This window comes from Bos indicus x Bos taurus, chromosome 2, assembly GCF_003369695.1.
Source record: "Bos indicus x Bos taurus breed Angus x Brahman F1 hybrid chromosome 2, Bos_hybrid_MaternalHap_v2.0, whole genome shotgun sequence".
Lineage (NCBI taxonomy): Eukaryota > Metazoa > Chordata > Mammalia > Artiodactyla > Bovidae > Bos > Bos indicus x Bos taurus.
This window is the reverse complement of record NC_040077.1, coordinates 60,095,092-60,113,031: the sequence shown is the minus strand read 5'-3', so window position 1 is coordinate 60,113,031 and position 17,940 is coordinate 60,095,092. Positions and strand designations below refer to the sequence as shown.

General features: G+C 37.6%; 1 protein-coding gene across 2 annotated transcripts in view; it reads left to right on the top strand.

Annotated features, from left to right (window-relative positions):
* The window catches only part of THSD7B (thrombospondin type 1 domain containing 7B), a 1,076,713-nt gene that overhangs the window by 358,291 nt on the left and 700,482 nt on the right, over positions 1-17,940 (top strand). Inside the window, exon 4 of one of the 2 annotated variants that reach the window (XM_027561740.1) lies at positions 13,937-14,185. The exons of the other annotated variant lie outside the window; for it this stretch is intronic. Within the exon in view, the coding sequence (XP_027417541.1) occupies positions 13,937-14,185 (249 nt within the window). The remainder of the gene's footprint in view (positions 1-13,936; positions 14,186-17,940) is intronic. 2 annotated transcript variants of the gene reach the window in all.

Here is a 17,940-nt window from a genome sequence, read left to right as displayed (position 1 = left end):
AGTGACTTCACTTTCACTTTTCACTTTCATGCATTGGAGAAGGAAATGGCAACCCACTCCAGTGTTCTTGCCTGGAGAATCCCAGGGAAGGGGGAGCCTGGTGGGCTGTCATCTATGGGGTCACACAGAGTCGGACACGACTGAAGCGACTTAGCAGCAGCAGCAGCAATGCCTTAGAATATGGAATGAAGCAGGGCAAAGGCTAACAGAGTTTTGCCAAGAAAATGCACTGGTCATAGCAAACACCCTCTTCCAACAACACAAGACAAGACTCTACACATGGACATCATCAGATGGTCAACACCGAAATCAGATTGATTATATTCTTTGCAGCCAAAGATGGAGAAGCTCTATACAGTCAACAAGAACAATACTGGGACCTGACTGTGGCTCAGATCATGAACTACTTATTGCCTAATTCAGACTTAAATTGAAGAAAGTAGGGAAAACCACTAGACCATTCAGGGATGACCTAAATCAAATCCCTTATGATTATACAGTGGAAGTGAAAAATAGACTTGAGGGACTAGATCTGATAGATAGAGTGCCTGATGAACTATGGACAGAGATTCGTGACATTGTAAAGGAGACAGGGATCAAGACTATTCCCATGGAAAAGAAGTGATAAAAGCAAAATGGCTGTTTGGGGAGGCCTTACAAATAGCTGTGAAAAGGAGAGAAGTGAAAAGCAAAGGAGAAAAGGAAAGATATAAACATCTGCAGAAATCCAAAGAATAGCAAGGAGAGATAAGAAAGCCTTCCTCAGTGATCAGTGCAAAGAAATGGAGGAAAACAATAGAATGGGAAAGACTAGAGATCTCTGCAAGAAAATTAGAGATACCAAGGGAACATTTCATGCAAAGATGGGCTCAATAAAGGACAGAAATTGTACGGACCTAAGCAGAAGCAGAAAATATTAAGAAGAGGTGAAAAGAATACACAAAAGAACGGTACAAAAAAGATCTTCACGACTAAGATAATCACGATGGTGTGATCATTCACCTAGATCCAGACATCCTGGAATATGGAGTCAAGTGGACCTTAGAAAGCATCACTACGAACAAAGCTAGTGGAGGTGATGGAATTCCAGTGGAACTATTTCAAATCCTGAAAGATGATGCTGTGAAAGTGCTGCACTCAATATGCCAGCAAATTTGGAAAACTCAGCAGTGGCCACAGGACTGGCAAAGGTCAGTTTTCATTCCAATCCCAAAGAAAGGCAATGCCAAAGAATTGCAACTCAGACTACCACACAATTGCACTCATCTCACACGCTAGTAAAGTAATGTTCAAAATTCTCCAAGCCAGGCTTCAGCAATATGTAAACCATGAACTTCCAGATGTTTAAGCTGGTTTTAGAAAAGGCAGAGGAACCAGAGATCAAATTGCCAGCATCTGCTGGATCATGGAAAAAGCAAGAGAGTTCCAGAAAAACATCTATTTCTGCTTATTGACTATGTCAAAGCCTTTGACTCTGTGGATCACAATAAACTGTGGAAAGTTCTGAAAGAGATGGGAATACCAGACCACCTGATCTGACTCTTGAGAAATTTGTATGCAGGTCAGGAAGCAATAGTTAGAACTGGGCATGGAAAAACAGACTGGTTCCAAATAGGAAAAGGAGTTCGTCAAGGCTGTATATTGTCACCCTGTTTATTTAACTTCTATGCAGAGTACATTATGAGAAACGCTGTACTGGAAGAAGCACAAGCTGGAATCAAGATTGCCGGGAGAAATATCAATAACCTAAGATATGCAGATGACACCACCCTTATGGCAGAAAGTGAAAAGGAACTAAAAAAGCCTCTTGATGAAAGTGAAAGAGGAGAGTGAAAAAGTTGGCTTAAAGCTCAACATTCATAAAACGAAGATCATGGCATCTGGTCCCATCACTTCATGGGAAACAGATGGGGAAACAGTGGAAACAGTGTCAGACTTTATTTTTTTGGGCTCCAAAATCACTGCAGGTGGTGATTGCAGCCATGAAATTAAAAGACGCTTAACTCCTTGGAAGGAAAGTTATGACTAACCTAGATAGCATATTCAAAAGCAGAGACATTACTTTGCCAACAAAGGTCCGTCTAATCAAGGATATGGTTTTTTCGTGGTCATGTATGGATGTGAGAGTTGGACTGTGAAGAAAGCTGAGCACCAAAGAATTAATGCTTTTGAACTGTGGTGTTGGAGAAGACTCTTGAGAGTCCCTTGGACTGCAAGGAGATCCAACCAGTCCATCCTAAAGGAGATCAGTCCTGGGTGTTCATTGGAAGGACTGATGCTGAAGCTGAAACTCCAATACTTTGGCCACCTCATGCGAAGAGTTGACTTACTGGAAAAGACCCTGATTCTGGGAGGGACTGGGGGGAGGAGGAGAAGGGGAGGACAGTAGATGAGATGGCTCGATGGCATCACCGACTTGATGGACATGAGTTTGGGTAAAGTCTGGCAGTTGGTGATGGAGAGGGAGGCCTGGCGTACTGCGGTTCACGGGGTCACAAAGAGTTGGACACGACTGAGCGACTGAACTGAACTGAACTGAACTGAGCGACTGAACTGAACTGAACTCTGTTATCTATTTTAACTATAGTTAGTTTATGTCTGTTAACCCCAAACTCCTAATTTATCCCTACCCCAACCCTTTCCTCTTTGATAAATTTCCCACGTGGTGCTAGTGGTAAAGAATCTGCCTGCCAGTGCAGGAGATGTGAGTTCAGTCCCTGGGTCAGGAAGATCCCCTGGAGGAGGGTATGGCAAGCCAGTCCAGTATTCTCACCTGGAGAATCCCATGAACAGAGAAGCCTGGTGGGCTACATTCCATAGAGTTACCAAGAGTTGGACAGGACTGAAGTGACTTAGCACACATACATGCAACCATAAGTTGTTTTCTATGTACGTTGGTATTTTCTGTTTTGTATGTGAATTCAATGGTATCATTTTTGTTTTAGATTCCATATATAAACAATGTTAGTTTCTTTATCTGTCTAGCTTACTTCACTTAGTATGATAATCTCTGTAATCGTTATTATGGAATCTTTTACAAGACCTGTCCTCTACTTTCTGCACCCAGTAAATTGAGTCTGAAGGGGGTCAATGGATAATCTGTTAGAATATTTTCTGTTTACTTGTGATTTGAACGTAAAGGTGTGTGTGTGTGTGTTTGTGTATTTTTATGTGTGTGTGTTCTCTTTATCCAGTAATGGTGAACACAATGGTAATATAAGGTTTGTTTCACTCTTACTGTTTTTTGTGGGGTAATGGTGGTAGGAGAAATTCAGAGTTAGGTAACTACCATTGTTCTCCAAACCTGAAATCAAGATAGACTTTTTTTTTTTTTTCTGTTTTTTTTTAATTTTTATTTTTAAAATTTTATTTTTAAACTTTACAATATTGATTGGTTCTGCCATATATAGAAATGAATCTGCCACAGGCATACACATGTTCCCCATCCTGAACCCTCCTCCCTCCTCCCTCCCCATACCATCCCTCTGGGTCATCCCAGTGCACCAGCCCCAAACATCCAGTATTGTGCATCGAACCTGGACTGGCGACTCGTTTCATATATATTATACATATTTCAATGCCATTCTCCCAAATCATCTCACCCTCTCCCTCTCCCACAGAGTCCAAAAGACTATTCTATACATCTGTGTCTCTTTTGCTGTCTCGTATACAGGGTTATTGTTACCATCTTTCTAAATTCCATATATATGCATTAGTATACTGTATTGGTTTTTTTCTTTCTGGCTTACTTCATTCTGTATAATAGGCTCCAGTTTCATCCACTTCATTAGAACTGATTCAAATGTATTCTTTTTAATGGCTAAGTAATACTCCATTGTGTATATGTACCACAGCTTTCCTATCCATTCATCTGCCGATGGACATCTAGGTTGCTTCCATGTCCTGGCTATTATAAACAGTGCTGCAATGAACATTGGGGTACACGTGTCTCTTTCCCTTCTGGTTTCCTCAGTGTGTATGCCCAGCAGTGGAATTGCTGGATCATAAGGCAGTTCTATTTCCAGGTTTTTAAGGAATCTCCACACTGTTCTCCACAGTGGCTGTACTAGTTTGCATTCCCACCAAAGGTGTAAGAGGGTTCCCTTTGCTCCACACCCTCTCCAGCATTTATTGCTTGTAGACTTTTGGATCGCAGCCATTCTGACTGGTGTGAAATGGTACCTCATAGTGGTTTTGATTTGCATTTCTCTGATAATGAGTGATGTTGAGCATCTTTTCATGTGTTTGTTGGCCATCTGTATGTCTTCTTTGGAGAAATGTCTATTTAGTTCTTTGGCCCATTTTTTGATTGGGTCATTTATTTTTCTGGAATTGAGCTGTAGGAGTTGCTTGTGTATTTTTGAGATTAGTTGTTTGTCAGTTGCTTCATTTGCTATTATTTTTTCCCATTCTGAAGGCTGTCTTTTCACCTTGCTTATAGTTTCCTTTGTTGTGCAGAAGCATCAAGCTACAAACGGTATTCTTCACAGAGCTAGAACAAATAATTTCACAATTTGTATGGAAATACAAAAAACCTTGAATAGCCAAAGCTATCTTGAGAAAGAAGAATGGAACTGGAGGAATCAACCTGCCTGACTTCAGGCTCTACTACAAAGCCACAGTCATCAAGACAGTATGGTACTGGCACAAAGACAGAAATATAGATCAATGGAACAAAATAGAAAGCCCAGAGAAAAATCCATGCACCTATGGACACCTTATTTTTGACAAAGGAGGCAAGAATATACAATAGATTAAAGACAATCTCTTTAACGAGTGGTGCTGGGAAAACTGGTCAACCACTTGTAAAAGAATGAAACTAGACTACTTTCTAACACCATACACAAAAATAAACTCAAAATGGATTAAAGATCTCAATGTAAGACCAGAAACTATAAAACTCCTAGAGGAGAACATAGGCAAAACACTCTCCGACATGCATCACAGCAGGATCCTCTATGACCCACTTCCCAAAATATTGGAAATAAAAGCAAAAATAAACAAATGGGGCCTATTTTTTTTTTAATGCAATTTTCAGTTCTTATACATTTGAGTCTCTAACAAGAACTCTCACATGGATCAACTGTAAATATAATTTTGGCTTAAAAGCCGGAGAAATTTAATTTTAGTCTTGGCCATTCTGTATTCTTGCTGTGTGCCCATTAGAAAATCACATAACATTTTTGGGGCACGAGTGTTCTTTTCCATAAATTGAAAGTAGAAGCTAAGACCTTCAAAGATTACTGATATTGCTTTCATCTCTAAGCATTCACAAATATATACCAACATATCATTCTTAGTACTCTAAGAAATTTGGAGAAGATAAAATCCATTTTATTCTGAGACTTATACTGCACTTTAAATTCTGTTGAATAATGTTTTCTGGTAACAGGAAATGAGCACAATACTAAAAACATTCCCTTTTGATAAAATATCACTCTCAAGGATATTTCTTCTCAAGAATGTAATATCTCAGTCTGTGTTCTGATCTCTTTATCTGTAGAAAAATCTCTCTATCCCACAGAAGCAACTGAGCAGTGTATTTAAAATAGAATTTCATGTTGCTATTTTAGCTCTAGTGCATGATTTTAGGTTTATTATCTATTGAATACTTTAAAATGATATAAATCACAATAAGAAATTAAGAGGCATTTTAAGAGCTCAGCTTTACTATATTGTGGATTAGAAGAAAACAATTTATATATCTCAATTAGAGGCTCCCATTAGTAATAAATTCTAACCTAACATAAATGCCTTTTGTCATATAAGACATAAATTATCCCAGGTTACTGTGACCAGGAAGGGCATTTAGAAAAGTAAACTCGTAATCTTCCAGTTAAAATTTCTCAGGAATTCTTAATTATTTTCATGATAATTTTAAACTATTTCTTAAATTTGCAAAGTTGGTTTCCAGACAAAATTTTAAAAAGTCAACTTTTTAAATTGTCTTTACTCATTGAATCATATAGGCAGTAGGCAGCTTACTTTTAGTCTAGTTTCTAAAGTGGCCAGGGATTTCACATAAACCTGATATGTGCATGTTTTTCTTCTTCAGGTTACTATTCTTATTTTCTGAGATATTCCTATTAGTTTGACTGATGGGAGAAAAATGAAACCAATTTGGAGTCAAAATCATTAAAAATAAATAGCATATATTCTATCTGGTTTCCCATATCTATTCTCTCAAGCCTATCTGGGTTCTGGTTCTTCTCTCTCCATTTTCCCATTCACATTTTATTCCCTGGTGTTATTTTCACAATGTGATCTTGAAATCATTCTCTATGTTAGAATGTGTAAGCCCTAGAAGCAACTGTTCTCTGCTTATTATGCTATAATTTGGGTAGCTGCTACCATATGGATAGCAGTATTTTTGCTAAATAATTGGAATATCTGTACATTTGAACAGCACCCAGTTTTATTAAGCTTGCTAAAGTACTTTCTTAGTTAGTTGCAATTGTACTTCTATAAAAATAACCTTTTAACTGTTAAGTGTATTTTGCAAGTACTAAAGGCTGTAAACAAATATTACATAATTTAGAACAAGCATAATAGAAATGAAAATTCTTTCACAATTCAATATTTCACTCATCCATTTTTAATTACTTCTATCCAGTGTTTTTCCACATGTAGGGAAGATTGAGCTCTGTGGGAATATGTTGATTTATTGAATAGATAATTATGTGGCTTTTGCAAAGCATTGTGTCAAAGGACTTTTTCAGTTTTTGGTTTAATATGGCAGACCGAACATAACCATTTATTACTGCTGTATTCTGGAACCCCACTTAAATAACAGTAAAGGAATAAAAGAGGCATGAACTCTCAAGGAGAAATATAATAGAAAATGATATAATAGTTTAAATGAAATGTCAGCAAATGAGGGAAGCTGGAAAGTAGATGGATGCATGGTGGTTTACTTAACAGGGTGGAAAAAGCTGAATGCTCCCCCTTCAGTTGGTTGACCTGTCAAAAGCAGACCAGTTTACATGACACAGCTGTATCAGACACAAAGCCATTTTCCTGTCACGTTTTTGCCTCTTCCATCACACACGGAAAGATATTTAACTGTCTTCTTTGCAGTTTTACAGGAGCCATCTGACTGAGCTCTGGCCAATGCAAAGTGGGCAGGAGTAACATAAGCCATTTACAGGTCAAAATCATAAATCACTCTGGGCTATCCTCTTGCTCTCTCTACCTTTCTACCTAAAGGTGAACTTGGAAGACACATATTCTAGACGGTGAATTTATAAGATGAATACAGGGGCTTCCCTGGGTCCAGTGGCTAAGACTCCATGCTCCCAGTGCAGGGGGCCTGGGTTCAATCCCTGGTCAAGGAACTAGATCCCACAAGCTGCAGCTAAGAGTTTGCAGCCACAACTACAGTTGGAAGACCCAGGGTGCCTCAACTAAGAATCCATATGCCGCAATGAAGATGCAAGATCCTGCCTGCCACAGCAAAGACGTGGCTAGCCAAATTAAAGAGAGAGAGAGAGAGAGAGAGAGAGAGGGAGAGGGAGAGGGAGAGGGAGAGGGAGAAGGGTATGAACTGAGTTCTCAAGTCTTTAGGTAGAAGAGCGTCTTCTAGGAAGGCTGATAAACTGCATCCAAGACTAAAGTGTTTGTGAAGAGAAAGTGAACATTTATTTTGTTAAGTCATAGAGATTCCAGGGTTTATTTGTTACCAGAATATAGCCTATTCTACTCTGACCAATATAAGATTCTTAGAAGGTTTAAGAATTATAGGCAGTGGTAAGCAACTCTGATGACAAATATGTTCAGTATGTCTAAAAATTATTCCCTTCTCTGCAGAACATAGTCTTAAGTGTGAAAAATTGTCCTCTGAACATGCAGGGTAAGTGAAAACCCATTCATAGTGTGTGAGTATTCTGACAGCTCTTTCTCTAACCAGTTTTCATAAAGCTGATGACTGGCTCTATACACATAGTGCAAGAGATAGCAGAAGTCCTATCTTAGGGAAAATGGGAGCTACAGAGTAGAGACTGATGGAGACCAACATTTGACGGTCTCCAATAAAGTAGTCTGAGTTCTGCATAATCACCCAACAGAAATGTTTCAATGAGCCTTGCCTGTGATCAAAGAGTTTCCCATCTGTGCTTATGGTACTTCATTTTACTCCATAAGAGTAAAGGATCACTAAAGTTAAAAAAAAGTTATATATAATATTGTCAAAGATATTAAACATTTCACTCATGAAATAAAAGTAAAATAATATTAAAATAAATTAGGAAATAAGAAAAAAATGTTGGACATTAAAATTTGATTGTAAAATATGTTTAATTAAATTAAATATGTTAAATTAAATTAAATATGTTTAATTAAAAATTTTAAAGATAATTGAGGGAATCTCTTTGAAAGAAAAACAATACTGAAAATAGGGAAAAAACAGAATTATATAGGTTAAACAAGGACAAATGAGTTTAATGTTGATGTTTCCAACATAGGAGTTTCTTCCTATAAAATGCCACATATGAAAATATATATCAAATTGTGATGACCTAAATAGGAAATCAGAAATATAAAAGTTCTCTAGAAGGAAAAATATGAGAGTGTAGCTTATGACATTGGGATAGGAGAAAAAAGTTTTGTACATGGTGAAAAAAAAAAGGCACAAACTATAAAGGGAAAGACTAAAAAACAAACTATTGCATATCACAAAACACTATATACAAATTAAAAATAATAATATGAGAAAAGTTATTTGTAGCATAAATAAGAAAAAACAGGTTACTATGTAGAATTTGTATTTCTCTCTCTGTATTTACTTTTATCACCTATAATGTGTGTAAGTTTTCATCTTAAGAAAAAGTCATCCCACTAGAAATATGTATTAGTTTCCTATAGATTCTATAACAAATTACAACAAACTAAGAGGCTTAAAACAGTGTAAATGTACTAACTTATAGTTTTGGAGGTCAGAAGCCTTAAGAACTCTTGAAATGAAGGTATTATTCTGTTTTTCCCTGGAGGTTCTAGGGGAGAATCTGTTTTCTTGCATTTTCCCTGTTTCTAGAGGCTGCTCACTTTCCCTGGGTCGTGGCCTTATATTATCCCAGCCTCTGATTCTGCTGGGCTTCCCGGGTGGTGCTGGTGGTAAAGAACCCACCTGCCAGTGAAGGAGGACATGAGACGTGGGTTCTGATTCTGTTATCACATCTGCTTCTCTGTCTCTGGCCCCTTTGCCTCCCTTTGGACTCTTTTATAGTTACATTGGGCCCATCTGAATAATCCAGGATCATCTCTTCCTCTTAGTATCTCTAACAGTTGCATCTGCAAAGTTTCCGTTGGCAGGTAAGGTTCACAGCTTAGACGTGTTCGCAGCTTTCAGGAATTAGGATACGGACATCTTTGGGGGACCACTAGTCTACCTATCACAATGCACAAATAATATGAATGGTAAATTCATAGGATAGAAATCTGAGTAGTCACTAATGATTCAAGAAAAATATAAATACAGCTCAGTGGTAACCTGGAAAAAACAAATACAATTACTCAACATTTGGGGAAAAAATAAGTCTAATAATACCAAGAATTTTTAGCATGTAGGAAAGGAAAAATATCACAATACCTATTATATTGCTTTACATGAATATTTATGGCCCAACTTCAGGCAAAAATACTAGGGAATTTGCTCACAGATGTATAGCAACATAGAGACATGCAAAGGAAAGTTTAAAACATAATCCTATGGAAAAGAAATTAAGCACAACCAAAAGGTATACTAATGAGAACATGAATAAATAAATTTCCCTGTATTCTTGTTGGAATATTGCTCACTAATAAAAATGAATGTGCCATATCTGCATTTTTCAAATGGATGTAGAAGTCATAATATCAAGTGAGAAAAATGATTTCCAGAGTAATATGAATAATAAAGAAATATTTAAGTAAAATTTTTTAAAACATACCAGACAATAAATGTTATTTCTAAGCATATACCTACTTAAAATATAAAAATGTGTAGAGAATAATAGAAATCAATTTCAAGGTAGTGGCTGTGTATGAAGAAGAGAGATGGTATTAAGATTGTAAAAGACATAGGTTGTTTACCTGAATTTATAATTTTTAAACATTTATTTAATGAAGTTTGAAGCTAAATGTTAGCTTTTGCTAGCAGAGTATGGGAGTGTTTGTTACATTACTCAGCTTTTCTGAATGTTTCTTTAATATTATCTTAAAGTAGTAATTGAAGCGTAAATGAAATGAGGGTAATTTTCTGTTGGTTTTTATAAGTGTTTCTGTCCTTATTTTCTAAGTAAAGAGATTTCCTTACATTTCCAGAGGAAGTAATATTAACTAGAGTAATTTTTGGTTTCAAAGGTTTCCTTTACAGTTGAATACTTGTGAAGTAATTTGCAAATGACAACATACTCTATAAATGTCAAGAAGGTTTAATTACCTTGGCTTTTCTGTCTTTTTTTTTTTTAAAGCTAAATTAGCAGTATATGTCTGTTTTATTAAAAAGGCATATCACCTTCTGTGAAAGAATTGAGTCTTATTTGTGTATAGACAATACTCTTTGTCTGGGGCTTTAGTTTGTAAGGTGACTCTACTTGGGCTGAAAGGTATTAATACTATAACTCTGGACAGGGTAAGCAGATCACATTTTATTATTCTTTTTCCCATAGATAATGAATCTAAGTAGCCTTCAGACTAAGGTCATGGAAATGTATTTTGATACAGAATTCAGGATACAGACATTTCTGATAGACCGTTTAGTGCTTACTCCACTATTTCAGAAAAAGAACTAATCTCACTGATTATGTTAGACCAGGGCTTTATGTGGTACCTTTTATGATTACTCTTTTCAATAAAGGAGGTAAGTTGGTAAAAATAATATTAAATATTGCTATTAACTTATAACATTAAAATAGTAAATATGTAATCATTAAAACATATGCCCATCCTAATTCCAAGAATTAGAAGCTGTTTTCAGAATTACAAAACCCCTTGATTAACTCATCCAACTCCATGCAAATGCTTTACTGTTGGAGTCTTACCCCTTCTTCTAGTCCAATAGGAAAAATTCGTTCAGGGAAGATGAGAATGACAACTGGTAAATGCTAAGGACCAAACCACTACTTCTGTAGACAAAGAACTGTATAGTGTGGGATCTTCATTATGAAAAGAAGAAGAAAATCAACTTTGGAAATTAAAACTCTTTTAAAGTATACACACATTTAAAAACTTTATTAAATCCATTGATTAGGGCTACCTTAACAAAATACCATAGACTGTAACTTAAACAACAGATATTTATTTGGTCACAATTCTGGAGGGTGGATCAGGTGTCAGCAGGACTGATTTCTTCTAAGACTCTCTCCTTGGCTTGTAGAAGGCTGTCTTCTTTCCATGTCTTCTTATACTCTTCCCTCTGTTTGTGTCTGTGCCCTAATCTCTTCTTATAAGGACACCAGTCATACTGGATTAGGGCCTACCCTCATGACCACATTTTAACTTAATTACTGCTTTAAAGACTCTGTCTTCGAGTACAGTTACATTCTGAGATATTGAAGGTTAGGACTTCAACGTATGAATTTGTGTCAGGACATGACTCAGCCAATTATGTTTTCTGAAAAGTCAAAACCTAGAAACTTGTTAATCAACAGTTTTCTGTTGTGTCACAAGTTTAAAAGAGGTGGTCCTTCCTTCCATTCTCCCCATTGTACAAAGATGGTACATTATGATTTAGGTGGGAAATTTTCAACAAAGATTCTTCCTATTTTCTCTCAATCCCAAGACCCCCAAATATCTAATTGAAGTGAGTAATGATAATGAGGTATACATTGCTTTTTTCATTTTGAAGGGGATCATATGATCTGAATAGACTTTAAAAAATACTGTACCAAAAGTTTATATCATTGTGAAATTTGAAAACCATACTAACTCTCTGTGGTTTCATAAAGGATGCATGCAAGCATGCTTGCTAAGTTGCTTCAGTCATGTCTGACTCTTTGCGACTCTATGGACTGCAGCCTGCCATGCTCCTCTGTCCAAGGGATTCTCCAGGCAAAAATGCTGGAGTGGGTTGCCATGCCCTCCTCCAGGGAATCTTTCCCACCCAGAGATCGAACCCGTGTCTCTTAGATCTCCTGCAGTGGCGGGGGGTGGGGAGGTTCTTTACTACAAGTGCCACCTAGTGCCCTTCATGAAGGACATCTGTACTGAAATTTCACCATATTTTACTCATTGATCTGGCCAAATGTAAACATATATTATTCTCCCCTGCACCATCTTCTATAATCTATTTCTTTATTGGCTCCCTTAATTTTCATTATTTTTCCAAGTCAGAAATTTGGAAACATTTTAATACTTATCTCTTTTTAAATACATACAAAATAACCATTGCCAAACTCTATCTGTAGGGGTTGTTCCACCCGGTTTCACAGGCCCAGTTTTGAAAGTCAGTGTTTGAACAGTGTTTAAACCCTTTCTTTGATTTATATTCCTGTCAAAATTATGCTTTTCTTTCATTCGAAGTAATGGATGTCTTTGACTGAAGAAGGGAAATACTAACAAGATGAAAAAGAAATGAATGTCAATTAATACTTGAATTATTATTATCTTCCTACATGAATCTGACTTCCTTCACTTAAAATTATTTAATACTCAATTAAATCCAAAGTCCTTAGTCCATGACATGAAGCTTTTCCAGACATACTTTTTACATAACCACATTCCTAATATTTGTCCACTTTTCTCTTTGAATTTTATGTGCCCTAAATGTGTCCATTATGGCTTTTACTTTCTCCCATTGGCGTGCTTTTGAATAGTTGACCACCAGTTCTGGTGGTTGAAGGTTCAGAGTAGGGTAGGGGGCTTGATCTGTAGCATTTGCTGATTTCTGTAGTGTAACTACTCTGACCATGGCTAAGTTTAAGCTAGTTACATGAAATCAACTGGCTTGCAAAATTATGGAAATTTTACAGTTGGTCCTTGTTGAATAGTATATCCAGTTCTAGCATACCACTGGTTCCTATGCCCACAAATTTTACCTCAAGGCTTCAAATATGCTACTGACTTGACTTGATTTTAAGTCTTCTTTCTGTGCCCGAGAAGCTCCCATTAATTTTTTAAAGTGTGTTTCGGATGTCCGTCCGTCTTAGAATTGCCCCCTGTCCTTACCCCAGCTTTCCCGTGTGGTCTATCACTGCCTCATTGGTTTTTCTCTTCATCATTGGGAATGGTTTTATGTTGAGTTTACCACATTATCATATCTTTTTATTTATTTATCTGTTTTCCAATTACACTGTTAGCATTTAAAGCACTTCAGTCTTGCAGATGAGGACATTGATGTGCAGAGCCTAACAATATGGGGAAACATAAGGCCACATTTGTTTATTTTTAATAGACCAGTGTGCAAAAGAATGGACAGATTAATACTCAAAAGCTTACATTTACTTTTCTGTGACCTTACACAGATGATTTAGCCTTCCTGACCTTACGTTTTCTCATCTACAAATGGACGTAACAATAGGTAAACTCATGAGACTGTTGTAAGAAAATGCCCGTGAAGCACAGTGCAGTATCTGACACTGAGGAACCACTGAATAAAGAGGAACTGTAGGCTATGTCAGAAAGTGCAGGCACATGAGAAGAACCTCCATTGTTTCGGAGGGTGCTTTGGACAAGGTACACGATAGACTCATCTTATGTGTCTTGTGAGAGTGAAACATTGTGACTTCACAGTTTCAGATGAAATCCAGTGTTCATTCTTAACATGTAAGACCTTCAATAGGTTTATCATGATGCCTCTAACATTAAAAAAAATTTTTTTCTCTTACTTTAGAGCTTATCATGAAAACTTGAAAAACCCAGGTTTCAGGTTTGTTTGTTTGCTTTTAATCCAGACTAGGTGCTTCATTATGTGATTGCACTCTCTTAGCCCATGGCCTGCTGTTTTCTGTTTCTGTTCCTTCAGCCTTTGCATGCAAGATTCCTTCCCTTTGACTGTCCAGTCCTGCATCATGCCGAAAGACTGTGAAACCACTGAGTGGTCTTCCTGGAGCCCCTGCTCTAAGACCTGTCGTTCAGGGAGTCTCTCACCAGGATTTAGGAGCAGGAGCCGCGATGTGAAGCACGTTGCTCTTGGAGATGGAAAGGATTGCCCTGAACTTATCGAGAAAGAAGCCTGCATTGTCGAAGGAGAGCTTCTGCACTTATGTCCCAGGTATTGTGTATTCTTTGGCATGAGTGTTCAGTTCTATATAATCTGATTTTACGTGATATAGACATGTTACCGATCACTATAGCTGTGTCTCATACTTGTCGAGTCTTTACTCAGTGCAAAGTTTCATATTAGGCAGTAGAATGCAATGGGGTTAGGGCATAGGCTGCGTTGATTCCCTGGCCTCCAGTCCTACTTCTGAGACTTTCCAGTTATGTGCATTTTGGCAAGGGAGTTAAATCTAGTGCCTTAGTTTGCTCTTCTACTAACTGTATTCACTTCATCTAGCACCTGCCACAGCATAAATGTTTAATAGCCATTAGTTATCATTACCTGATGTGCCAGACCTAATTTTTCTGATAATCTGAGAAGTCATTCATCAGCATCTTCATTTTGTAAATAAGGCCATTGATGCTCAGAGAGATTAAGCAATTTCTGAGGTTACATAGTTAATGAATGACAGCCCCCTGATTCTAATGACACTCTTTCTCTGAAATTCACTGTCACCCTGGGGCACTGTTTCTATTTCAGGTCCCTAGGGAAATGGAAAATGCTGGAAACGGGTTGACACAAATTAATAGCTAAATTGAAGACCTTGATATTGGTTATATTTTGCCTGATTGTGTCGCCTTTGGTGAAGACCCCAGTGTATTTTCATCTGGTTGTTGGCTTACAGTGGACTCAGTCTGATAATGATAGAAGTGCAGAAGTCGGTTGGGGATGAATTTGTGATAATTCCTGCTGCACAGCTGCCCTGAACTGTATCTTAAGTCTGTAGCTATATTAGATAGATCTTTTCTAGTTTCTTATTGTATCTAAGATTTGAGACCATTTCCTCAGTGGAACAGTGAAGCAAAACATACCGTACTGTAGGAATTAATCACCTGGGATATGTGGAGTATAAGCAGGTTACAGACTCACCTGGTGTTGTGGATGGGCCTGGCTATTCCTTATACTTGAAAGAATGCGTGAGAGGAGGGCAGAGGTTGGGGAGTGGGGTATCGCTGAGCAAGTTCCTTTTTTCACATTCTTAGTCACACACTTCTTCCACCTCACCATAGAAATCGGGGTTGATTCAACATACTCCTTATATAATGATTGTTCATTTTTTAGTAAGATGACCACTTATATTTACATCATTTCTTTCCTGAAAAAGAGAGAAAACAGATGCAGTTCCTGATTCTTGACAGGTTAACCTACTGTCACAGAATCCTTCCTAATTGTATTGAGCGTGTGTTCAGTCTTTCAAGACACTAATTTTGGGGCAAAGCATGAGATTGGAAATAAAACCTGAGGTCTCTGTCCTTTTTGAACTTGGATAGACCTTGGGTTAAAATTGTATACCATTACTTTTTAGCTGTATATGTTTGAAAAAGCTATACAACTTCTTTAAGACATTCCCCTCGTCAATAACATGTGTCTAAATATGCTGCCTGTGTTGGAGGTTTAAGAGCTGCAGACTAGCACTGTCTATCCCACTGCTTAGCACATAGGAGGCACTACAGGTATACTGATTCTTATTGTTATTTTCAGGTGGGTTCATTTCCCCCAGTAAGAGAATCTCCTCTTGGAAGGCATACTGTAACGAGTTCAATTCAGTTGCTCAGTAGTCTCTGACTCTTTGCAACCCCATGCACTGCAGCATGCCAAGCTTCCCTGTCCATCACCAGCTCCCAGAGCTTGCTCAGACTCATGTCATCCAACCATCTCATTCTCTGTTGTCCCCTTCTCCTCCTGCCTTTAATCTTTTCCAGCATCAGGGTCTTTTCCAATGAGTCAGTTCTTTGCATCAGGTGGCCAAAATATTGGAGCTTCAACTTCAGCATCAGTCCTTCCAATGAATATTCAGGACTGATTTCCTTTAGGTTTGACTGGTTTGATCTCCTTGAAGTCAAAGAGACTCTCAACAGTCTTCACCAATACCATAGTTCAAAACCATCAATGCTTCAACACTCAGCTTTATAGTCCAGCTCTCATATCTATAAATGACTACTGGGAAAACAATACCTTTCATTAGATGGACCTTTGTTGGCAAAGTAATGTCTCTGCTTTTTAATATGCTGTCTAGGTTGGTCATAGCTTTTTTTTTTTTTTTCCAAGGAGCAAGTGTCTTTTAATTTCATGGCTGCAGTCACCATCTGCAGTGATTTTGGAGCCCAAGAAAACAAAGTCTGTCACTATTTCCATTGTTTCCCCATCTATTTGCCATGAAGTGATCGGACCGGATGCTATGATCTTACTTTTCTTAATGTTGAGTTTTCAGCCAGCTTTTTCATTCTTCTTTTTCACTTTATCAAGAGGCTCTTCAGTTTCTCTTCACTTTCTGCCATAAAGGTGGTGTCATGTTCATATCTGAAAGTGAACGTGAAAGTGAAGTCGCTCAGTCGTGTCCGAATCTTTGTGACCCCGTGGACTGCAGCCCACCAGACTCCTCTGTCCATGGGATTCTCCAGGCAAGAATACTGGAGTGAGTTGCCATTTCCTTCTCCAGGGTATCTTCCCAACCCAGGGATCGAACCCAAGTCTCCCACGTTGCAGGCAGACACTTTACCCTCTGAGCCACCAGGGAAGCCCATATCTAAGGTTATTGATATTTCTCCTGGCAATCTTGATTCCAGTTTTTGCATCATCCAGTCCAGCATTTTGCATGATATACTTAAATAAGCAGGGTGACAATATACAGCCTTGATGTATGTTTCCCAATTTGAAACCAGTCCATTTTCCCATTTGAAATCAGTTCATTGTTCCATGTCTGGTTCTGACTGTTGCTTCTTGACCTGCATATAGATTTCTCAGTAGGCAGGTGAGGTGGTCAGTATTCCCATCTCTATAAGAATTTTCCAGTTTGTTGTGATCCACACAGTCAAAGGCTTTGGCATAGTCAATGAAGCAGAAGTAGATGTTTTTCTGGAACTCTCTTGCTTTTCCTATGATTCAACAGATGTTGGCAATTTGATCTCTGGTTCCTCTGCCTTTTCTAACTCCAGCCTGAACATCTGATAGTTCTTGGTTCACATACTGTTGAAGCCTTGACTTGGAGAATTTTGAGCATTACTTTGCTTCTGTGTGAGATGAGTGTAATTGTGTGGTACTTTGAACATTCTTTGGTATATTATCTATTCTATAATAACTTAATAGAATAGAAAGTTATTCTTCTGAGTGATTTGAAGATTATTTTTTTCCCTATGGAGGTCTAGTTTAGGAAGATTCTCAATGTTATGCTGCCAGGAATAGAATCTGAGTTAAATGATAACTTCACGTGTGTCCTTTTTTCCTTCATCCTTTTCAAGGAATGGCTGATGACTTTCTCCTGATATTTTCAACAGTTTTTTGAGTTATAAATATCCTCCATTTTCCTCTTCTTTTTGTCAATAACTATGCAATTCTCTTGTAAGAGTGGTACCTCCCTGAAGATGTTGAAGAAGTTGAGTTGTATCAACTTCGTTAAGCATGACTGCCTTTTATTGAGTATATGCTTTAGGTCAATAAATTTATGAGAGATATTATAAAGATTATTTAGAATAATATGACGTTTATCATCTAAATGGGACATGTTTAATTGTAAAAAGTGATGTAAATTGGTATTGTCTCTTTTAATTCAAGTTGAAGTCCATTTGGCTTCAAGGTCAGTGATCTTTTCAATACCTCACACTGACTCTCATGTTAGTGAAGACATACACCCAGATGAGGGTATAGATACACATATATGTGCATTCATACGTGTTGTTTTTCCCAACATAATACCATGGAATGGTAAT